General features: G+C 39.3%; 1 protein-coding gene across 1 annotated transcript in view; it reads right to left on the bottom strand.

The window, feature by feature from the left end:
* LOC120540210 (voltage-dependent calcium channel subunit alpha-2/delta-4-like) overlaps positions 1–26,263 on the bottom strand; it is a 619,956-nt gene that overhangs the window by 430,905 nt on the left and 162,788 nt on the right. Inside the window, exons 24-25 of the mRNA XM_039770774.1 lie at positions 7,417–7,544; positions 9–83 (exon numbers count right to left, since the gene is read on the bottom strand). Coding sequence (XP_039626708.1) covers positions 9–83; positions 7,417–7,544 — 203 coding nt within the window. The remainder of the gene's footprint in view (positions 1–8; positions 84–7,416; positions 7,545–26,263) is intronic.

Raw genomic sequence — 26,263 nt, 5'->3', positions numbered from 1 at the left:
TCAGGTACCCTCATCATAGTCTTCATATAATTCCTCCGGGTCTGGTGAATCTGAGTAGTCATATTCATAATCTCTGAAAACATCTAAAGAATCAGGGTTACTTAGTACATTTTTCTGCAGCATTTAACACTTTGATAATGCACAATCCACTAATAACTTTCTATTTTTTAATAACTTAAAAAAGTATTTTCTTTTAGTAAAGGTACATTTTGATATATGTTATTTAATAAACACATCATAATAATAAAGTATAACGCAATCAAGTGAAATCAGCATAGTAAGCACAATACTATGTTCCAGTAACACCCTATTAAAATCCAAAATCAACCTGACTGCCACAGAATACAGCAGCAAGTAAGTTAAAAGATGTTAAGCGCAGTCCCGGCATATTTTACTTTAGAATTACATTAATGACATCTTGCCAAGATCTGAAGAAATTCTGTACAAATGCTGTTTGAGAGAATTAAATTTTTTCAAATTTGTGATAATATAGCACATCCCTTTCCCACCGAGTTATAGATTGTTCCAGTTAAGCAAAATAAATCTTTCTGCAAGATGTGTAGTAATTATTTTTTTATTTTAAAGGACTTGTTTCATGGTAATTTACATATAAAGCACAATTACAGGAGTCTGAGAGTTGCTAATTAATATAAACCTTGTTGTGGTTCTGCAAAGGTAACACACTTTTTTATGAATACTGCACCTTATTATGCAATTACAAATTGTACTGTTCTGCATTGAACAGAAGTTGTGACTTGTACCACAACTTTTCAACAGAACTGTTGTTTATTGTGTGTATTAATCCATCCATCCATTCACTGTACCCTTTAATTCTAATTTTAGGACCTGGAGCACCGTTCTTTCCCTGGTTAGGTATATATTCATTATACATTTTAATCACAAATAACAAGTAATTTTTTTATATGCTCACTCTTTATTGTTTTAAATTGGTAATATAAGCATAATTGCTTTGATTAATGAATCAATTGCAGCATAAATAGGAACATAAAACATAATATTATAAGGCAGAACGAGCATATACAGTTAAAAATGATAATACACCATACCTGGTCATAGGATAAACAAACCCAAATATGACATGAAATACAAACAGGAGTATTTTTCTCAAATTAGCAATATAAATAAATAGCAGGAGTACCCAGCGTTGCCCAGGAATCTAAAACCGGTTGAATTTCCCAAATGAAAGAAACAGAACATAGAAATAGAACAAACATTTTTATTATCAACATTTTATTGTAAGTTCCTCTACTCTGGATTCTGTGTGGTGTGGCGGTTGAGACGGGCTTGAAATAGACTTTGTGGTGGTATCTGAAGTGGACATTCCAATTCTATGTCTTTTTTTCGGTGGCATGGGTATATTAGCGAAAAGCAGGACAATTATAATGTGTTACATGGTATTATGTACGGAATAAGCACCTCAGTGAGATGAATTTACGTTATTTACAATACGACGGAAAGCGAACAAATAGCAGCAGTCAGTCAGAAAGAGCAACACTGAAATCGTGCTGTCAGTCAAAAAGGGAGCAAATTGCATTAAAAATATAGAAAGCCAGTGAGAAAGAGTAGCACTGAAACCATACTGGGAAAAATGGCGGGGAGGGGTGTTCTGTTTGTAAGGAGCATCTGTGTTGAACCGAGATGCTATCTAACGGATGTTGGTGATGGTAACTACAGAGAGAAGTGACATACAACCGGTGCTGCATTTCAGGAAAATGGTGGGGGAAGGACGCTGTCTTTTTAAGGCGTGTCTCTGTTCAAACGTGATTGCATATAACGGACGTTGGTGAATGAAATACAGCAGTATCAGTGCGTGTGGGAGTGTGATGTGTTGAAACGCGAGTGTGTCAGCCGGTCACACGCACTGGGTCGTTCACGTTTTACATCCATACGGCAGTTCCTGTTCACCCGATCAAAGTAGTCGGACTTCACACAGTTGGACACTCCTGCCATCTGTTGGCAATTTAAAGAAACATGGGTAAAGAGCGACGCACAGAGACCAAAGGTGCCGCTAGATGATGCTGCGGTACACGTCTGTTGGAACATGTGGCCATCTTGTCGATGATAAGTACGGGGACTTGCGCCAAAGGTTGTGTCCATGAAAAGGTGTCCTGCGGTTCACCACAAACATTTTTCCAAACCAAACATACCCCATGACCTTCTCCTGGTCACAAAGGAGCCCCATGCCCAGTTTGGTGCCGATCGGACGCCCTGTGCAGATTTGTATGGCGGACAAAAAAACATACATACACAGATAGGAGTACCCAGCGTTGCCCGGGAATGTATAATGAATTTCCCAAATGAAAGAAACACAACATAGAAATAGAACAAACATTTTTCTGATTCACATTTTATTGTGATAGGTAATACAAGTGGATATTCCAGAGCCTTTGGATACACTAGATTTTTTTCCCTTGTGGTGTGAAAATGAACAAATTCTGAGGATTGCCCACTCTAGAACATGCTACGTAGAGTTGTCCGTGTTAAAAGCATGGATTTTCCAAATTGATACCTGCAACTTGCAGTGATTGCCCTTGAGCCTTATTAATTGACATAGCAAAAGCTACACAAACAGGAAATTGTATCCGTTTGAAATCAAAGGGTAAATCATTCGGAATCAGTGGCATTCTTGGTATGAAAACATTTTCATATCTTGCGCAACCTGTTATGATAGTTGCTTAAATAATATGTATTGATGGAAAATTTGCTGGCATTTCAAGATGTGATTCTCTTCAGAAACTCTACTCATTAGTCGGTAAGCATAAAAGTCCATTACTGAGCACTGAGTTTCTTGCCAGCAACAGAGTTGCCCATAGATGGATTTGTTTGTGGAATTCCAAAGTAATACCCATCTTCGCCTTGCCAAAAGATTAGTGGATACTGAAGGGCATCATATGAACTGTGTGTGTCTGCCACACACTGAAGACTTTTGTTCCTTTTCTCAATGATACCTTCCCAAAGTCATTGCCGACCATTACAATGGCAACCTCATCAAGTGTTGGAGCATTGAATCGTTTGTGATGCTCTCTGTGTGGCATTGTGTCAGCTCTTATGACAACTTTATAATCATCTGTTGACATATGTTGAAGTGCAGTCTTGAAAAGTGTGACATATGCATTGTTCTCATGAAGGAATCATTCTAAATCCATCACATCGTGTCCAGTCTCACGTTTGGTATTCTGCTGTGTCTATGATGCGCTGTTGTGGAAAAATCTCCTGTGAAGTAGATCTGAAGGAACTTAATTGTCCCATCAGTTAATGGAAGTAATGATCCTATTGTATGGTAAACTTGACCTTGCACTTTAAATGTGGGCATTAACCCATCCTCTCGTATTTGTTTAGTTGCACCAAAAGAAGTAATTTGAAAACAGGAATTGTATTTCCTGATGTTGTTCAAGAAATGCTTTGAAACTGGCGTTGATCCTGACATCAGGTGGACGAAGTAGAGATGGCAGTTTCACCTTCCCATTTTAGCAACACAATCCTGGTGACTCTCCTTTTCATTTTACAGTTCTACAATGAACACAGATATGATCCATTTGGCCAATAACAGCGACAGGATGTTCATGATATGCAACCTGTCGGTTATATGTGAAAGCCATATTTTTTAAATTGTGCTGCATTTGTCCACATGTTGCATCAGCAGCCCTTTCCCTGTTGGCAGACAGCATTGGTTTCCCTTTCTTGAAATGTTTTATCCACTCTTGCATCAGACTTTTCTCCCAACCAAACATACCCCATGACCTCCTTGTGGTCACAAAGGAGCCCCATGCCCAGTTTGATGTCGATTGGACGCCCGGTGCAGATTTGTATGGCAGACAAACAAACATACATTGACTCTGCTTTATATATATTAGATTAAAGAAGAAGATATGTGTATGTGCTTACTGTATGTGCAGATTGTACTTTTATATTGCAGTGCTTGATTTTACTTTCTCTGACTGACTGAGTCCTCATATATTACTTGGAATTTGCACAGGATTAAAACATTGATGTCTAACATGTTCATGGCAGGATAGTTTAATGACATGAGCTGTTTCTAAAAGTTTAAACCACTGTAGCTACTGCTGCATAAATAGGTGTTGTTTGGGTATCACCTTGAATCCATGTTTGTGTGAAAGCAACATATTTTATTTCTGAGTCAAAGAAAATTAAGGAGGAAATACCTCTGGGTGGACGAGCTAAAAGCTGTTCCATCTTAATTTTAATAGCCGATAGAAGGAGATGTTCAATATAATGCAACCACATTCATAATTCCAGGATTAATTTCCTCATTCCACATTTCTATTTGAGCCATAGTAACTGCTTCAGAAATGTATACAGCTGTCAGTTTAACTGAAATTTTCCAATTTCCTTTTCAAAAAGGAATTATTTCATACTTAGCTGAAAGAGCTTTCTTTTTGGAGAAGCTGCTAAACATAAAGATCAGGTAAGGCAGCATAAAAAAAGTCATCAGTATAAGGAATCATCATAAAAATGGTGGACAGGATCTTTAGATTTAAAGCTGAGCTTTAAAGACTGGTGTAACATGTTACAGGAAAGGAACTGAATAGTAACTCATAAGGTCAACTGTCTGTTGTCAAAACCTCAGAAAACCAGACAACAGAAAAATAAATAAAAGCAAATATACAGTAGATTAATTTGTATAAAAGCCATACTGTTATTTTCGGAGGTCCACGGTGCCGCTTTTGGCTGACTGTGATCCGTCTGTCTCAATTTATCGACGGACCGATCAGTCGTTTCCTGGACCTCCTTACCTTTTTGTAGGGAGAGTTGTGCTTGGCTCGCCTCCCTTTTCCCCTTCGGAAAAAACAAGTCCGTCTTTTCTTGGGTGAAGCCACAAACAGCTGAACATGGAACGTCACCTTCCTGGAATCCCTCGTGGTACGTCCCGTGTCCCTCGCCAGCACCTGTAATGCGGAAGTCCTTCGGGTTACTCGTTTGCCTGAACGAGAGCGTGCCATCGCCTTCGGGTTTGTCTTCTGCCTTCCGCAGAGCCTTCGGATGGACATCTGGGAGGTATGTACATGGGGCATCATGTGTTAATTTAAAAAGATTGTCAAGTACATTCCCGGCACATACCTCGTCGGAGACGTCCACCTCCAGAAATCTCTCCTGAAACGCGTAGCTGCTCCATGGCTCGTCTTGAGCGCAGGCAATTTCAAGCGGTAGACCTCCGCTGTTGCTGGCGCTCTGCTTTGTCTTCTTCTTCCCCATTACGGACTTGAAAATAGGGTTGTTGCCGATTTTTCTGCGTGTCTTGATGCTGTCTTCTTGGGGTATTCTGTCCACAATAAAATTTTTAAATTCAGGTTCTCTGCCAAACTGACGGCCAGAGAATCCTGCCGAGACTACGCCAATTGCCAATTGAAAAAATCCTTTTTTCTTCACCCAGGAAGCACATCGTTCTCTTTGTCCATGTAACTAAGACATACTTCCTGGGCATAAGGCAAATAGTCTCTGGGCCTCCCTTCACCGACTCCTGGCGGCCCCCATGGTATCCAGCAGGGCTGTGAATAAAGACTCCAATGTCCATAATGCCCTGCTGGTCTTTGGGGCACCTCCATACTGCAGGGAGGACTCCACCTGGCGGCGTGGGGGTATTGGCCGGGATGAACAGCCGGCCATACATCACACATGTTAGAGTTAAGTCATCTTTGTAAGCACTGAAGAACAGGAAATTGTGCAAAAAATTGTATTTCATTTTGTAGCATGATGTTTAATGAACAAGTGCAAACATATTTCCTTACTTTAGTCCAATTCTGTTTTTTTAACTGCTGCTGAGCATCCCTGAGATACTTGGGCTGAACCCCTGGGAGTAGATTATCTGCAGGTAACATGTCACTATATTCCGTTTTGAGAACAATGTTCTCACAGTTGGAGGTACTAAATACCATTCCAGCCACATATGTGAACTGTTCCAGTACACTCTGGAGGTTAATACAACAACATCATCTGCAAACATCAGCAAAGCAACATTCATGTTTACAGACCTCCAAATCATGGCTGCTCCATGTTATTCCTATCAATGAAAATCATGAGCAGGACAAAACCGAAAACAAATTGTTGGTGGTGACCCTCACGATGCAGGTCTCTTCTCTTGATACCAAATATGGTATTTGTTTAATACATATGAAGACCAAAGAACTTGTAGCAGTGGACTTGTAACCTCACACTCTTAAAGCATGTTAATCAGGATATCAATATGGCAATAAGCTTTTTTCTAAGTCTGCACAGCTCATACAGACAGGACCCCTCAAGTATATGTGCAGAGAAACAGAGTTAGTCAATTGTTTGCTAGGTATGCCAGAATCTGCACTTCTCCTCTTAAGCCTAAGTTTCAAATACTGTGTGAAGTCTTTACTCCAGTACCATTGCACAGGCTGTTCTCAGGAGTATGACCTCTGCTCCTCCCTTCCACATAACACTGAAGAGGTATGTTAGCCAAAATACTGTACTGCATCATTACCCTCTACTTTCAACATTTTCAGTCAGATTTCATCAACCTCATCAGCTTTACTGCTGCAGTGCAAGATGTTTCAGGAACTGAAAATGTCATTGAACATGTTGTATGGAAACAGGGGTAAAGAGCAGATCAGATTGGTGTTTTCCATTAAATGCAACAAAGTTCTGTATTTTAATATATTCTTGTTTAACATGGAGTTGGAAATTGGTGAAGAGTGGCATGTTGGATGGAGAATCAACTAAGAATTTTGCCTTACTCTGCTCATGTAATAGTACTGCTTCTACTACCTTCAAGAGGGCAGTTGCTGTGAAAAAAAACTGATACATGGATAAATCGTTAATGGGTTAGGAGTTTAGTAGAATTTGTTCATACATAATGTCTCAAATAGAGTGAACACTTGTAGTTCATGCTGGTTTTGTTTCCAGGTTACTAGTCTTGGACTAAAATAACTGTGATATTGCATCTAAATACTAGAAAGGGAAGAAACAGTGAGATACAATTAAAACAACTAAAAAGATCTAGAAGAATCGTGTAGGTTAACAATATATATTTTTTCTCTTAAAAAGCATTTCTATTTTTATTTAATTAAGTCCAGAATTGAATAAATTATCTAAGCTTATTAAAATGCTTTACAGATTATGTGCAATTTTCTTTACAAAAAATCCCATTTCTGCCCTGTCAGGAACAAACTGAATATGAAACAACATTCTGCTCCCCTTATCAGTCAACGATCTTATATGTTGCTGCAGGTATGTATAGAAAAGAACTGTAACCTCTCTCATAAAAACAATACAAGAAGGCCATTGCTAATAACGTTTAATTAAAATGAAAAGTAGGGAATATCAGGCATCTCCAGGAGAAAAATATTCCACTCTTGGTATTAAGTACAATGAACTGAGTTTAATCCCAACCCCCCTGGAAAGTAATAATACCTTGTCCTTCCTCGTATGGAATATAGTAGATAAAACTGCCGACTGGATGTTCTGCTGCTCGCCGGTACCACAGAGGAAAGTGATCCATAGTGAATATACTCTCTTTATCTGCTTTGGTGAGGAATTTTCTGCATTGTAAAGAAAAGGAATTAACAGTATTTGTACTTGACTGTCATTAATAGATTATTCCATATAAATTGCTATAAGTATTAGTTTAATATTCATATACTACAAGAACGTTGGTAAACAATGTGAATGAGGCATTTAATGAGCAGTATTAAAAAAAAAAACATTTAAACCGCTCAAAAACTTTTTACTGTGTTTTGTGATTCATCCATGCACTACTTATATATATACTGTATATATATATATATATATATATATATATATATATAGTCGCAGGTGGCTGGGGTGGAGCCCAGCCGCAACGCCCAGGAGGAGGGGTTTGAACAACAGGAAGTGCTGGGTGGAAGAGGAGCAGGGAAAGGCATTTTGACTGTGAGACCTGGACTTTGGAGGATCGGTGCTGGAGGCACTGGGAAGTGCACTGAACTGTAAATATTGTAAATATAATAAATGGATGTGTTGGGTGAGAAACTGTTGTCCGCCTGTCTGTGTCCGGGTCAAGGTTCACATATATATATATATATATATATATATATATATATATATATATATATATATATATATATATATATATATATAGTGAGAGACTGCCCTGGCCAATACATCCAGGCTGGTGGATAGAGTTCTCCCTGCAGCATGGAGGTGCCCCGGATTCCCACAGGGCATCATGGGAGATGGAGTTCGACTTCACAGCCCTGCTGGGTGCCGTGGGTACCATCAGGTGATGCTGCAGGGAGACATAGGGACTTCTATTTTCCCTATAGCCCAGAAGTACTCCCAAGTCACAGGGACGGAAGAACAGAAGTATTTCTGGGCTAAAGAAAAATATAAGGCTTCATCTGACATGGTAGTGCTATTGAATCACGTGGACTGAAGGACAGAAGCATTTCCGGGTCACTGACTATTTAAAGGACTTTGGGAAACCCAGCAAGTTGAGCCAGAGATGGGAGGGAGTGTGACAGAGATGCTGGGAGGAGAGATTTATTGTATTGATTATTGTGATTTATTGTGTATTGTGGAGGTGCTTTGTGCACATTATTGAAGAAATTTAAATTATTTCTGGTACTTTTACCTAGTATCTGGACATGTTGTCTGTGGGTTTGGAGGAGCGATAGCACCCTCTAGTATCACAGTGGCATAGCCGGCAGGAATTTCTGGCCGTCTGGTTGGCAGAAAACCTGAGAAAATTTTTTGTGTACACAACCCGCAAGACAGCGTCATGACACGCAGGCACCCGCCAAACCCATTCACCAGTCCATCATGAGAAAGAAGAAAGTGAAGCAGACCAGCAATGCAGGGGGAAGTCAAGCACTCAATGGTGCCTGCGTGTAAGACGAGACTTGGAGTGGCTACACGTATTGGGAGGTGCTATGTGCACATTATTGAAGAAATTAAAATTATTTCTAGTACTTTTACCTGGTGTCTGGACTTGTTGTCTGTGGGTTTGGAGAAGCTATAGTGCCCTCTAGTGTCACAAGTCACAATAGCAAGGGTATGCCCCTTGATGACATTGGAGCAAGACTTTTTAGAACAGAAGAAGGCAATTTCAGCATATAATTCCAAGGCTCTAACATTCTGGTAAATAAGCCTTGAGGACATGTATCTACTGATCTTACAAATGGACAAATAGATGACTCAGAAACTTCAAAATCAAAACTATACCATTATGCATTTCTTCTATTATTACTTTTCATCTTAGCATAACTGCCTGACCTTTCTATTTGTAGTAAGTTACTGTATAAGATTGAATGAATACTAAATAATACATTACACTTCAGTTCCTAACCTTTTTGCTCTTCAGAACCACAAATGTAAATAAAATTCTTTTGTCAGTTTCCCACAAATTGCTCATCTTTACCTCATTGCTAATTACAGGCACTTGAGAACATACTGTATCAACAAATATCATGACTATAATGAAAATTAAAATAATAAAACTATAATTATTTAATATAAACACTGAGTTAAGTTTAGAGTTCATTTCAAAGTCCTAAAGTCATAAATAGATGACCTTCTTCCCACAATCCAGAGTGTGTGATCTTAACATGTAGGTCTACTTACAATTTCTGAAGGAATTAAAACTACTGTAGGGGACATGGCCTATGGATATGTACGGCCACCAAACTCTGGATTCCTCTACCTCTCAGTAGTAGAGAGGCCCCATTATACTAGGGGTTTACTTCAATAATTTAGCAACCAAGTACAGTATACTTATTTCAGCTGCTGATTAAGCTGTTTCATGCTGCTTTTTAATGGTCTTTATCTTCTCAGTGTCCTGAGAAGTGTCCAAACAGTGTGCATATTAGTTAAATTAATAATTACAAATTAGCCCAGTGAGGATATGTGTGTATGTCAAATGATGTTTCCCACTTTCCACCTGCTGCCAGAAAAGACTCCAGCCTCCTATGGCCCAGAACTGGATTAAGCAGAATTAGGAAGGTTATGTTATAGTATATTGTTCAGTCAATATTAGAAAGTATGTTTAGATCAGCGGTTCTCAAACTGTGGGGCATGCCCCCCGGGGGGGCGCTGAAGCTGTATAAGGGGGGCATCGAATAAATTAACAAGACATCAAAATTAATTTTTTACATTTTTATTTAAAATTTAAATTTGCAAGCATATAATCACAACGAATGCATTATAACTAAAATTAAAATAAAATATTTCTAAGGCATAGATCTGATGACTAATATGTGCCTGCTTTAAAGTACACAGCCTGTCCAGGTTTGGTTTGATATTCAAGATAGACACCCTGAACTCCTTTTCTATTTGAAGTTTGTTTCTATGACGAGCGGCGCTGCTGCTGCTTTATAGTCGCGTATTTTCAATCCAGAAAGCTCGAGACATATCGGTATCTGTCGCGAACATTCGGGTAACAGTAGATCAGGTGATAATGTGGCGCAACTGCACCACATTGGCAGTGTAGCCAATATTGCCAAATTCTCAGTTAAATAATTTACTGCGAATTGGGTTATTTTCATGATACAACTAAGAGCGGTATAATATTTATCAGACGAAAATATGTTCGTCTCGTGCAGATTGACTTCAGCGGTGCCCTCGTTTACAAGATTTTAAAAAATTAAAATATATTTAATCTTTTCCTTACATAAAAAAATAATTAAATAAGAAAAAATTATTTATTCTTTTTTGTTGGGATTAGCAATACTACCAAAAACCACACAAGACATTTAAACAGTTATTAAAGCACTTTAAAAAAAAACATTGCAGATATTTCATCGAAGTTAGTGGAAACACATGCAAATCTTATGGAAGTAAAAATGATACGATACCGTGACACCACACAAGTATCATACTTTTGTTAGTTGTATCATCGGTTATTCTCATCTATCTTATATTATGCTGGGGGCGCAGAATTATTCCAGGTAGAAAAGGGGGGGCGAGAAATACGAAAGTTTGAGAACCGCTGGTTTAGATCATCTTATTAGTGCAGCCACAGGTCTTGTTTTCCTATCTATTTAATTTTTGCTACTGTGTCTCTTATTTTTGGGCAGCTCTCTGGGATGGCACATCCCTCTCTTTTTTGGCAAATTCCCCATGCATTGTTTTCATGAAGTTACATCAGCTTTTCATGTCTTTTTTCTCTTTCTCCTTGTATTCTTTGTTTGATTGCTGTTTCCTCTTCCTTCCTGTGGAGCCTAAAACTAGACCAGAATCGCCCTTGCCATTGTGACTCAATAAATGATAAGACAGTGTGCCATTCTCATTTACATATTGGTGCTTTCAATTTAAATAGCTGGGAATTATATTACAAGACAACAAAGAAATCTCTTTAAACATAATTTAACAAACAGGAAATTACACCATTCTCATTTACATATTATTCCTTTTTTTAACTGAGATACCTGGGAATCATTATTACAAGAAAATAAAAAGATTTATTTAAACATAATTTCAGTAATATAATGGAAAGCATCAAATAAGGTGTTTATAGATGGCTCTCCTTCCATTGCCACTTTAGCCTTTGAAGTAGCATCTTCAAAATTAATATCCTCCTAAAGGCCCATATACACTGTACTGTATTATGTTATTCTGTATATCTATATTACCAATTCTGCTAGCTTTGCTCTGTTCACTAGTCAGCATTAACATAAATTTACAAGAAATCCAGTGACTTGGCATTTATTAAAGACCCAGATTACCTGGCATTGCCCCAGTTTATCTGTATAATGGGTTAAGGTATGAAAGCAAATATTTACGTGTCTTTTTGATGCTTTTGTTTTTTTCATTGTTGACCCTGTTGTCATTGCTGGCAGAAATGCAGATGTCTCCTCTCTCATCTACACTAACTCACTATCAATTTGTTCCTTCTTATGTGTGGAGAATTTGTTCTTTTTGTGTATGATTGGATACCATAATTACAGTAACTTCTTTCTGGTTTGGAAGCAAGAATAATGCCCTGGAGTGGAAAATCTTCTATTTGTGAACTGCAGTCTGCTTATATTAAATTGTAATATTTTTCTCAAACAAACCAGGATGAACTGAATTAAAAGAACTATTAAAAACAATTTGGCTACAGAGGCAATTCACATTGAAAGCATTTCTCTCTCATGTATTGTTCCTGTGTTTCAGTTGGTTTATAACTGCATCTGTTTCAATTAATTTAAGTAAAAACACCACAGAACTAAAAGCTATTTTAATTCGTTTATAACCTGGGAATGGAAAAAAAAAAAAAACTATGGACACCACAGGGCTAGAATCTCTTTCAGTTAGTTTATAACCTGGGAAAGGAAAAAAGTATGAGGTGCATAAAAAGAAGGCCCTGAGCAGGATTCTTTATCTCAAGGACAAGATAGCCAATCAAAAGTACATAATGTCACATGTTACAAAACCCTAAGTGTGCATTTTAATATACTGTACATGCAGTTTGTCCGAAAGACAATAGAAGACAATGACAGAAGAGCAATGGCATAGGAATCAATGTTAGAGATCAAGATATGTGTTACCCACTGATTTGGATGTCAGAAAATATAACCTATAAGTAACACCAATTGCTAAATCAAAAGGACAACATCCACTCCTTTACATTTCTGATTTTTAGTAAGCTTTTCTAAGACTGTTCAAATCCAGTTTTTGTTGTCTGTTTTATTTTGTATTAGATTTTCTTCTATTTAGTATTGTTATAAAGTTAATAAGTGTCACGTTAGTTTTATATTTTCTATACTTTGTCTTTTATCTAGAGTGACTGAAATAGATAAAAAGCACCTAGTGTGGGAATGGTGCTGCTTTCTTGCACACAGGGTTAATAAAGGTTGTAAGATCACTTCTCAAGAATTAAAACTGCTGTTTTAAAAGTAAGATATTGATTGGTTAGTCAGTTGTTAGTAAAAGAATGAAGCTTTTAATGGTGCCATAAGGGTGCTGAACTGTTTTGATGGGACTACCTTCCAGATGTCTGTCATTCATGCAGATTCACTCTTTGTAGCATCCACAAAATGTGACCTTATCTGACTAAGTAAGCAGCACTACTACTTGCCCAGGTTTTGGCCTTGTCACATGTGGATTACTGCAACTCACAACTTGCAGTAGGATGCACATGTGCTATTAAGACACTACACATGGTCCAAAATGCAGCAGCTACATTGACTACCTGTAGAAACATGCATTAAGTTCAAATCCCTGATGCTTGCCTACAGAGTAATCATTGAGTCAGCACCTGTACATATGGAGGCTCTGGTGAGGTGCTAGGCTCCTTCTTGCCCACTTGGGTCTGCCAGTGAACAGTGACTGGTGATGCCACCTCTGTGTGGTATCAAATCTCAGTCCAGACTCTTTTCACATGTAGTTCCTAATTTACGGAATGAACTGTTCACCTCCAACTGCTGACTCCCTTAATGTTTTTAAGAAGCAATTGAAAACCTAGCTATTCTGTGAATATCTGTCAAATTTTGCATTAATGTTTTTTGCTCTGTGGATATCTGTCAAATTGTTAATTGATAATTTTGTTATGCTTGCTTTATAGCTTTTCTCTTAAGGTGATCAACTTTTGTAATCTCTCCTGCTACACTTGTTCAAAACAGTCCCTAGGTGTTACTCAATTTTGTTGATCTCCTTCGTAATTCACTTTGGGTAAAACTGTTTGTTAAGCAAATGAATGTAATTTAAATGTAAATTCAAAAGACAAATGATACTACAGTATGATTTTATTTATAAGGATATGGAACCAATGCCAAGGCACATTTTAAGGCAGAAATGTTTGAATGTGTTGTCTTTATACTTGACAATAACTTATTTCAGCCTTCTTTAACCTATGGTTGTCATTGTGAAATATTGCAACCTATCCTTTCTTCATCTTTCACCTATATTTATACCTGAGTTGATGTTGGCTAGTCTGGATGAAAATATAGATAGCATCTCTAGATTAGATTGAAAAATTTCAAGAAATCTGACCTTTAGTGATCCTAGCCAACACTTTAAAAGCGATCTTTCAAATAAAATATTAGAAATAGGATGGAATTAAGCCATTATTACAACACATTCAAGCCCAATATATGCAAAGCACACCATCATTCAACTAAAATTGTTAATCAGTCAAATTAAGCTTCTCTAAAATGTACCCAGGAGAAGGTCTAACTTGTAGGTGATGTCATCAAGCACCCACATTGCTAGGTCACAGAAACTGTTCTACATTCAAACCATTTTGGGAAAATATGTTTATGTAGCTCTCGGATAGCCTTAAATGTAAAATCACTCTTAATGCTTTAACAGCAATATTTGGAGTAACCCCAGATGGGATAATATAGTGCTATAAAAACAATCTGTGGTAATATCCTATACTGTATTACTGGCACAAGTTTGCTGAGGTGGGAGATTCCCATCCACCTTCTACAAGTTGGTGGGAAAGTTATGTTCTGTGTTATCTAAACTTAAAATAAAATCTCAATCTTTCTGTGGGGAATTGTTCAGAATTTGGCAAGAGTTTATTAATGTAATTATAAAGTAAGCTGTGCTGATCCCTTTTGTTTTATTTGCTGTTTTATTTTATACTAGCCATCCCCCGCAGCTCCGCCTGCATAGAAGTGAAACCGGACAAACTTTAAAAATCAATAAACAAAAAGGTATCGCTAGCTTAGCGGAGGCAAGCAGAGGTAGACTGACTCCCCACTCCTGATGTCACGCCTCCCCTCCCCTCAGCCTGCAGCCTCTGTCTCGGATTAGCACTAATATATCTTTCCTGCAAGCAAACTATGATTCTTAGCATGATGAGAGAGGTCACAAAATCAACCGGAATGTTCAAGGAAATTATGGGAAAAAAAAACCCAACCTAAATCCATTAAGTTGTTCTCTCATGAAAAGACATAGAGAGAGACAGACGTTGTCTTTTATATATATAGAAATGAAGAACCATCTCAGATAAACCTCTCTTGTTTTATAAATCTCAGATGGGAGAAAAGTGTTGTGTTTCATGGACTGTCTTTGAAATGTTTATGTTGGCTGTTTATTTGTATTATTGGATTGTGCTTTGCTTTTTGTATTTTGTCCTTTAAAAAATTTTTGAACTGAAACAATCCTTTTCCTACCCCTAACCTAGTAATGAATTAAAAATCTTTTTATTTTTACTGTATCCCATTACCAGTACTATGGCTCAACAGCATGTGGCCATGTAAAAGAGTGTATCCTGAGCCTGATTGGTGACATATCCAGATTGGATTCCTGTTGTATGCCCAATGCTACCAGCGTGCAACTCTGGGAAATGTTCAAGCATGGTTAGAATTAATTGTCAAACAAAGGATGTCTGATTTACACTGCTTAACCTGTTACCAATGAAATCATTACTGGAGATAAGTCATTTCAAAACTGATAGATTGATACTTTTTTTAATTTTTAGTTTTAGTTCTTTTGAACCATTCATTGTTGAATCATTGTGGTGCTGAAGAATAAATACACCTACACACTCTCAGACTAATAGTGATCTCCAATCGTCTAATTAATACCCTTACAGAATATCTTAGCCAAATTGGAACTAAGCAGGCAGGAGACATGTTTCTTAAAATGTTGTTTACCAGTATTACTTCTTCATCAGTTTCTACTGTAGCTTGGAGCTGTGGTCAAAAATTCTGCTCTGTCTGAAATGGCCACAGACTTTGGCAGTTCTGTCCTAAGCTCATTGATAATGGAGGTTTGAATAGTACAAGTCAGACCCATGCAAACATCAACAACAACATTTGTTTAAATAGCATGTTTTCATACATACAGATAGATAGATAGATAGATAGATAGATAGATAGATAGATAGATAGATAGATAGATAGATAGATAGATAGATAGATAGATAGATAGATAGATAGATAGATATTTTATTAATCCCAAGGGGAAATTCACATACTCCAGCAGCAGCATACTGATAGAAAACAATATTAAATTAAAGATTGATAAAAATGCAGGCAAAATTGGCAATAATAACTTTGAATAATATTAATGTTTACCTCGCCCCCAACACCCCCACCGTACCCCCCTCCTCTCCAGTCCAACCCATGGGGGAATTGAAGAGTTGCATGGTGTGGGGGAGGAACGATCTCCTCAGTCTGTCAGTGGAGCAGGATAGTGACAGCAGTCTGTCGCTGAAGCTGCTCCTCTGCCTGGAGATGATCCTGTTCAGTGGATGTAGTGGATTCTCCATGATTGACAGGAGCCTGCTCAGCGCCCATCACTCTGCCATGGATGTCAAACTGTCCAGCTCCATGCCTACAATAGAGTCTGCCTTCCTCACCAGGTTCTCCAGGAGTGAGGTGTCCCTCTTCTTTATGCTGCCTCCCCAACACACCACCGTGTAGAAGAGGGCACTCGCCACAGCTGTCTGATAGAACATCTGCAGCATCTTATTGCAGATGTTTAAGGATGCCAGCCTTCTAAGGAAGTATAGTCGGCTTTGTCCTCTCTTGCACAGAGCATCAGTATTGCCAGTCCAGTCCAATTTATCATCCAGCTCCACTCCCAGGTATTTATAGGTCTGTACCCTCTGCACACAGTCTCCTCTGATGATCATGGGGTCCATGAGGGGCCTGGGCCTCCTAAAATCCACCACTAGCTCCTTGGTTTTGCTGGTGTTCAGGTGTAAGTGGTTTGAGCCGCACCATTTATCAAAGTCCTTCATTAGTTTCTTATACTACTCCTGCCCACTCCTGATGCAGTCCACGATAGCAGTGTCGTCAGCGAACTTTTGCACATGGCATGATTCCAAGTTGTATTGGAAGTCTGATGTATATAGGCTGAACAAGACCAGAGAAAGTACAGTCTCCTGCGGCGCTCCTGTGTTGCTGACCACAATGTCAGACCTGCAGTTTCCAAGACGCACATACTGAGGTCTATCTGTAAGACAGTCCACGATCCATGCCACCAGGTGTGAGTCTACTCCCATCTCTGTCAGCTTGTCTCTAAGGAGCAGAAGTTGGATGGTGCTGAAGGCTAGAGAAGTCCAGAAACATAATTCTTATAGCACCACTGCCTCTGTCCAAGTGGGAGAGGGATCAGTGTAGCAAATAGATGATGGCATCCTCCGCTCCCACCTTCTCCTGGTATGTGAACTGCAGAGGGTCGAGGGCATGGTGGACCTGTGGCCTCAGGTGGTGAAGCAGCAGCCGCTCCATGGTCTTCATCACATGTGACGTCAGAGCAACAGGCCGGAAGTCATTCAGCTCACTAGGATGTGATACCTTTGGGACTGGGGTGATGCAAGATGTTTTCCAAAGCCTCAGGACTCTCCCCTGTTCCAGGCTCAGGTTGAAGATGTGCTGTAGAGGACTCCCCAGCTCCAGCACACAGGTCTTCAGCAGTTGTGGCAATACTCCATCTGGACCCACTGCTTTGCTGGCACGAAGTCTCCTCAGCTTTCTGCTCACCTGGGCTGCTGTAATTGTGGGTGGGGATGTCTTTCCTATGCTGGTATCAGCAGAAGGATGGGTGGAGGGTGCAGTGCTCTGAGGTGAGAGTGGGTTAGGATGGTCAAACCTGTTAAAGAAGTTGTTCACTTGGTTTGCTCTTTCCACGTCTCTCTTGATGGTGGCATCCCGCTTCAAGCTGCAGCCAGTGATGATCTTCATCCCATCCTACACTTCCTTCATGCTGTTATTCTGCAACTTCTGCTCCAGCTTTCTCCTGTAAGGCTCTTTTGCCGCCCTGAGCTTGACTCAGAGTTCCTTCTGCACGCACTTGAGCTCATGCTGATCACCGCCTTTAAAAGCCCTTTTCTTCTGGTTCAAAAGGCCCTTGATGTCACTTGTAATCCATGGCTTGTTGTTAGCATAGCAGCATACTGTTCTTACTGCAACTACAATGTCCATACAGAAGATGATGTAGTCAGTAGTGCAATCAACAACCTCCTCAATGTTCTCACTATGAGACCCCTGCGGGATATTCCACTCCATAGTTTCAAAGCAGTCTCTCAGAGCCTGCTCTGCCTCAGGGGACCACTTCCTGAATGAGCGTGTGGTTGTAGGTGGCACCCTCACTCTTGGTTTGTAGTGAGGCTGAAGCAGAACCAGGTTATGATCTGCTTTCCCAAGCGCCAGCAGCAGGGTGGCGCTGTAGGCGTCTTTAACGTTTGCATACAGTAGGTCGATAGTCCTATTTCCCGGGGTGTTACAATCCACATACTGGGAGAAGGCAGGCAATGTTTTCTTCAGCGTCACATGGTTAAAGTCTCCAGAGATTAGCACAAGTGCCTCAGGGTGCTGTGTGTGTAGTTTAGCAACAGCAGAATGGATGATGTCACTCGCTATCTCTATGTCTGCCCAAGGAGGGATGTAAACAATTACAACAATGACGTGTCCAAACTCTCTGGGCAATAGAGACGCAGACTTACGGCCAACAGTTCGATGTCCCTGCAGCAAGTGAAGATTTTGACATTTACATGTCCAGAGTTGCACCATCTTGTATTGACATAGACAGCAACTCCTCCTCCTTTCCGCTTCCTGCAGGTATTTGCGTCTGTGTCCGCTCTAACTGTGCTAAACCTGGGTAGATCCATGTTAGCATCTGGGATGGTAGTTGTTAGCCATGTTTCACAAAAACACAACAAAATGCATTCTCTGTAGGTTCTGACATTTTTCACCAGCACGGCCAGTTCGTCAATCTTATTTGGTAGTGAGTTCACATTTCCCAGAATCACAGAAGACACTGAAGGCTTGAAACCCCACTTTTAAAGTGCTTAACAAGATGAAGAAAAGTTTATAATAAATAAAAATAATATTAGGTAATACTAAGTAACAAAGAATAAAGTAAGGTCTGATGACCAGGAGGACAGGAAAAACAAACAAAAAAAAACCTCCAGAGGGTTGGAGAAAAAACAAAATCTGCAGAGGTTCCGAGGCTACAAGAGTGCCCAGCCCCCACTGGGCAAACAAGACAAAAGGACAGGTTTCGAGCACAGTCTGGAGTATGGATATATATAAAAGAGAGTGTAACGCAATGCCTTGGTGTTCACTGTGTAGGTTCCCTAGTTTGCATAAATGGTTGGATCTAATGCTTTCCTTTTTAAGTAGTATTAGTATTATTTAATTCAATTTTGCATACCAGCCTGCAAAACTTAACCTAAGACAGTTTAATTTTAAAACAGCAAATCCATGATTTTGAAAGTGAATTACGGAGCACAATGTTTTTTGGTAGTCTGCTGTACTACTGTAATTGTAAGTACCTCTGACCTACAATGATGCCGGGGAGGTTGTAATATAAAAGTGTATTTATTACAAAAAGTGAATAGTGATGAGTATGGGTCATGTCACTATTCTTCATGGTGAGGTGGCCTACTTGCCTATCTCTCCAATGCCACAATTAAGTTTTCTGTTCACCTCCCTCCCTCCATCTCTCTCTCACACACACACACACCCACAAACACTCTACCATGCTGTCCATATTACGATAGACTGATTGTGCTGCTGGTAGGCTGAAGCTTTAAAGACATATGTTGGAGCTGCTTTTGGTCCCAGGTATGTCTGCATTTCTGTGTCCCTATATAGACACTAGAGCTAATCATCCTTAGCAGTTCTGCTGCCTGCAATCTATAGCTCAGAGCAGGGGCTGCTATATTCTCTCCAGGGACAGTCAAATGAAAAAGTAAATGCACCCCATTAAATGTTTTTTTCATTTTTAACATATGTGGATCATATTGATGTTTGATCTCAATTTAAACAGTGCCAATAGATAAAAGGTGATGTAACAAACAATTATGCCACATTTTTTAGTCAACTGTTTAAATTAAATAAGCATAAATGCAAATTTTGCATCTGGACAAAGTAAGGCCTTCCCTACATTTATTATTACCTAAAATACCTAAAATTAAAATAAGGTGCAAAAGATTAAAACATCATTATAGAGGATCTTGGAGAAATTTGTCTTATTTAAAATTCAGACGTTTAGTTTGCCCTTTGCTGTTGAAGTATGGATTATCATCATACCCAGATCAAAAGAGCTCTTCAGAAATAAGGTTATAGTTGAGTAGGAGTCTGGGTAAGAACTTAAAAAGATCCCAAAAAATCTGGAAATCAATAGTTCAACTTTCTGAAAGATCATCTACCAGAGGGTAACATTTCAAATAACTGCCAACTTGTCCAGGCCAAGCCATCCCTGCAAGCTCAGTCCAAGAGTAGAATGTAAGATGCTAAAACAGTCTCTGAGTAGCCCAGAACTTCAGAATGTACGAGTCTACCATTAAAATGAGGCTACACAAAATAGATCTACTTGGGAGGTGTGCCAGGAGGAATTTTTTCCTGTTGAGAAAAACACATCAGGACAAGACTAAAGTTAGCCCATGAACACCTAGACAAAGACCACAATTCCTGGAACAATGTATTCTGGACAGAGTAAACAAAGACAGAGATAGCTGGCCACAGAAGTACCAGAAGACATGTTTAGTAAAGCCAAAGACAGCATTTGACCAGAAGAAGTGGGTGTTAGAAATGTTATGGGTTGTTAATTATGATGATTGACAAACCCTTTGAAACATTGAAGCAAGTGTTCAAAATTTGACTTTTAGCCTATTAAATATTGTAACTTGCTGTCTACAGATTATTTTCCTGCAGATTCACTTGTTTGCTGTTATAAAAGTATAACCTGTTTTGCAATACCTACTTGCACCACTTCTTGCTCGCCCTGTCGCATAGCAGCTACACATGAGACTGAGCAATGATAGGTCTGTGGTGCCCTTGCATGCACACTACACTGAATGGATTAACATATGTCTCTCTGAGGTCTAGAGGTATGGGTAAGCCATTAAACTCCATTCCTGACCAGCCCACCTCCCCTCTCTGTTGGAAAGGGGGCACATGGGATGGGACCCATGTGCACCTGCTGCCCCACTTGTCCATCCAATGCAAGCTGGAATATCCACAATGCACTCCCTCCTCTGTTTTTGGCCACTTTGGCCTGGGTACCTAAATTTCTACTTCAATAAATGGAATGACTTCATTCCTGCAGCTTCTGTTGTTCCAACAAATCTTCATGTTCTGATAATATTCTACGTCTTCTTAGTGTTTTATACTGTTTTCAGATAAATATATTAAATTTCAATAATGGCAGCAAAGTGTAGTGCTAATTAAAGTGTTTTGCTTTGTGTTCCTTAGCACAAACGTGTGGTGCAGACCTTAGCCGATTTTCAGTACATGAAATTATGTGGTTATGGTAATGGGTAGGAAAGGTGTATACTGAACAGCATCCATTAGAACCTTACCCCATTTTTCCCATAGGATCAATCTTTAACACTAGATTCCCTGAAGCCTACGAAAAAAGTTGTAATCCCAGGCCACCTTAAATTCCTTTGCGCCTCTTCATCAGCGTCTTTGTTTTGCAAATGTGTCAATCAGCACAAGCAGCAAGCAGCCTGCTATCCCATCTCCCCCCACCGACGCACCTGAAGTTCTCCCAGCTCAAGTTTCTTTCTCCCGGTGTGAGGTGCCTGGAGTTGTATGTCGTGAAGTGTGTACAATGTGTGACTTTAGTCCAAATATCAATTAAACACAGATGCTTATATTTAAGAATATAACCAAGGAAAAAAAAAATTATTCAATTTACATGTTGCTGGTAATGAGTTAAAACCCCAAGCTCAAATGTCAATCGACAGAAAGTTGATATGTATTCCTAGATGGTGCCAAGGTAAGAACTGCTGCCTTATAACCAAAAGGCTGCGGGTTTGAGTCCAGGTACTTCTCGTATTATTATTGCTATAATATAATAAAAACAAACATTTGATTTGAGTCTGTAACACCCGGTGTAAATTTCGGCTACTTGTAAAAGTTGGCGTTTTTTTTTTATTATTCAGTTAAATTCTGTCAGTGACATTCATGTGGTATAACAAACTTGCCTCTTCCTCTCTGAGATGATGGTTTGTATCTCCATTCTTTCCACAAGAGCAGGAATGACCACAGTTGCTGGCCTGGGATTATGACTTTTTTCATAAGATTCAGGGATTCTAGTGTTAAGTATCTGTGGTTTTCATTTCCATGGGGTTTTTCAGGAATGTATCCCCCGCAGATAACAAGAATTGACTGGGAATACATGCTGCCAAGTGAGAGCAAAACATGTGCCAACTGACCTCCTATACCCAGCATCTCCATTAAACATACTTTACACCTGCTTCTGCATCCCCACCTCAGACAGTAAAATCACCAGTCAATAATCCTGCTGCCATCTTAAACATGAGGAGCCAGCAAGAAAAGTGGTTCAGTGCTAAACTAATGAAGCAGAGGAAAAGCTGCAGGACTGCTGTTATTGTGTAAACTGGGACATATTTAAAGACTCCTCATCAGATCTGGATAATTATGAATACATCATTAAAAGGATTAATCAGAAAATGTGTGAACGACTGTGTGCCTACAAAAACAATCCACAGTTTTCCCAACAAGAGACTGTGGATCATCAGTGACATCCAGAATTTACTGAAGGCACACAGCATTGCATTTTGAAATGGTGATATGGAAGCATATTAGAAAGGCAGATCCAAGTTCAATAAAGCAATCAAAGTGGCTAAATGTCAGTAAGGGAGTAACCTAGAGGCCAAGAATAGCAGCTGTATACATGTGTACAAACTTTGGCAGGCTCTAGAGATGTTAACATTCTACAGAGTCTAATTCTATATTTTCTATCCTTGATGAACTTAATGCCTTTTGTTCCGGCTTTGATTTTGATAAAAAGCAGCTTGCCATTCAGTTACCTGCAGCACCACATGATTCATCCTTCTTTGGTTCTGTACATGCTATAAGGAGGACTTTTAACAAATGTCCACAAAGCACCTGATCCAGAATGAATTTCAGGGTGTGTTTTCAAAATTTGTAGTGGCCAATTAGTTGACATCTTCAGACGCAACTTTAATATTTCAGAGAATGTTTGAGAGGATCTGTGGTCCCCCTTTGCTTTAAAAGGACAGTTATTCTTGTGCCCAAGAAAGAAAAACTGAACCATCAGAATGACTACATACTGGTGAAACTCACTCAAACCGTGATGCTTTGAGAGACTGTTGCTGAGACACATTAAACAAACAGTATAGATAGTCATGGTCACCCCCAGTTTTCATACATACCATCATGGCACATCTGGGTAATAAAAAAAAAATATTATGCCATAGTCCTGTGACACACATGCACGCTTAGAAACTCTCCAGAGGGCTCAGTTAAGCTGAACAGAGGGGGTCGCTGCTGCTAATGTTATCCCTGGTTTCCTCCACAGTGTTGACCTGTCGCCAAGAAGATGCCACTTAGCCTCACCCCACAAACCAACGAATATAAGTGGGGTGCCTGACTAGGTCATCTTTTGACCTGCTGAGGATCATGGAGATGGAGAGTTCTTATCCAACAGCAAAGCGATATATGAAGAGCACATTAAGCTTTATGGAGCTATTAGCTTGTGTGTCCAGTGGGATTGATTTTTTGTTTGAAATATTTATTTGGTTATTAAATGGGTGTGGCCAGGATGGCACCCCAAAGATTTTCAAAGCCTCAGAATTCTTCATTTCAAGCCTGTTTATATATTATAGCTCAACTTTTAATGCTATTGTACCATCAAACCTAAACTCCTCAATTTAAGACTTAGCGCTACATATTGCAAGTGGATTTTGGACTTACTGACTAACAGATCATAGTAGGTGCGGATTGGCAGCATGACTGAGTACTTCTTGTTCTCTGTGGACAGACATAGCTCCTGTCCCATCTTTAAATTTGTTAATTATACCACCAGTATAATCCTGATCACCAACAGAGATGAAACTTGTTTTACAGAGGAAAGGCCTAACAACTGATACTGTGGTGCCACAAAAAAAAGACTCATCTCTAATGTCAGTAAAGCCAAGGACTTGGTCATAGACTTCATAAAGAGACTTCATAAAGCAAAAGGACTACCACACTGTTATCTAAATTGGATGGCATGCTGTTGATAGCGTAAGCAGTTTAAATTTTTTAAGTGACTGTCACTGATGAACTGAGATGGGCACAACACATTTTGGCTCTTATCAAGAGGGGTCACCAGTTCTGAGTCCACCCGTACTCACTGCAAAACATTCTGCTACAGTACCACCTTGTTTCCAGAACTTAAAGCACTGAAGAGGATGGTGAAAGCTGCACTGCAAATTATCATCACACTGCTAGTTTCTGTTCAGGATACATGCAACAATTTTACTGCCTTAGAAAGGCAAAAAGGATCATTAAAGATCTCAGCCATCCTGCAAATCTGCTTTTGTTACGCCTTACTTCTAGTAAATGGTAGAGGACCAGTGGCACTTGCACTAGTAGATTCAGGGACATCGGTTTTACATTTACTGAACAGCAAATAATAATAACATATTGTAGCATTACAATATGTGTGTATATATGCAGTATACAGTATATTGTGGACACCAGGGGATTCATCAGCTCTCCAACCCAACCCAGACATATGCAAGGCACAAGTCTAGCAACACACATAGGCTTTGCTTAAGTAGGAAACACTTTTCAATCATTTCCCACCTGCACAGCACAGTTACAAAAGCACAATCAGGCACAATAATAAAAGCAGCACACAGCAATGCCTTTATGTTCATTCTCTATCTCTGTCCCTGTTTCTGCTTTTGCCTCAACACCTCCTCTGGTAAAATGTGTTCCTCTTTCTCCCAACTTTGACTCCTGGAGCAGTGGTAGCAGGCCTATTTTATGTTGCATCTGGGAGTACTTCCGGTGGCCCATTAACATGGTCCAGAAGCACTTGCGGGTGAGGTGGAAGCCTGACAAAGAAGGGCTTCACAGTCCCTGCAGCACCTACTGAACCCAATAGAGCTGCACTGAAGTCAAGCTGCCATGGTATCCCATGGAATCCAAATTACTGCTACAACCCAGGGGGCCTGCCATCTACTGCTCAGGGGGAGATAATGCCCCGTGCCTGTGTTCTCCCCTGGTCCTTCCTTTATGAAGGTGTCCTGGCCATCCTCCACAATATCCATCCATCCATCCATTATCCAACCTGCTATATCCTAGCTACAGGGTCACGGGGGTCTGCTGGAGCCAATCCCAGCCAACACAGGGCGCAAGGCGAAAATCAAACTGTACTGTATATATAATAAACTTACAAATATATATTTTATATACTGTACTGTGTGTATATATATATATATATATATATATATATATATATATTGCATATATGTATACTTATGTGTCTGCCTGTTGATATTGTATTATTATTACAGTTCTGAAAAATGTAAGAAAGAATTCATTGTAATGTGTACATATGACATTACACATGAAATTGAAATTTAATTTAATTGTACCATTAATCCATCTGTAGCTTTTATAGCCATATGTGTGAGAATGTGCTTCACAAAAGGAAGCGTCATGGAAATCACTGCTAATTTTATACAATTTACATACGTGGCTTTTATGTTAGATTAGCTGCACTTGTCCCATGACAAGTATGTCCACAAGAGTGTGCTTTGGTTCCAGAAAAAAAAAATCCATGCCTTCTCATGCATTTCGTGCGTTAGAAGAGATTATGAGAATTAAACAAAGAAGTAAGGATAAATCTGTTTGACATATTCTTTTGTTTTAACTGTGTTTCCGAGTATTTATCCCTGAAAAATGTTCAATAACTAGCCTGCAGGATCTCCTCTCATAAAATTTAATTCTTGCAAAATATCCTTTCCAATCTGTGCACCTGATTAGAGCAGAACTATCAAACAATATTTCATCAAAAGATGTTTTACAAAGAGAGGCAGGAGACCTGGATGGGCCAGAAGGTGCCCTTGGAGGAAATTCCTCACTTTTAAAAACCTCTGTTCTTGTGTTGAAGGACACTCCTCAATAGTAGCAGTAGTACTGTCATATGTACAATGAAATTCTGCCACAGAACACACTGAAAGTCATACTTGTATGTCCAGTTAATATGCAGCAAACATGTCATCACTTCAATTGCTATGGTGAAGAAAAACATATTAAAATATATAATTTAATTTGAATTCCTAGAAAAGCATGGGGTGCAATGACCATTAATTTGATAGGATTCCTAAGAAATTTTGCCCACAGATATAAGAACAATTTGCATCCTGGTAAGAGAAGTACTATATTCCCCCAGGATGCCAGAGCCCAGTATTCAATTACGAGAATTGGCTGATCCATTGTTCAATGGGAAGGTAAGAAAATCCCGCAAGGTAAACACCCCTGGGGTTTAGAAGATACAGAAGGGCAAAGGAAGAAACCTAGGTCTGATTGGTGACAGAAGAGAGGCTTGTCATCTAATATATAATTAAATGCTA

This window comes from Polypterus senegalus, chromosome 12 (genome assembly GCF_016835505.1).
Source record: "Polypterus senegalus isolate Bchr_013 chromosome 12, ASM1683550v1, whole genome shotgun sequence".
NCBI lineage: Eukaryota > Metazoa > Chordata > Cladistia > Polypteriformes > Polypteridae > Polypterus > Polypterus senegalus.
This window is presented reverse-complemented; position numbering and strand designations above follow the sequence as displayed.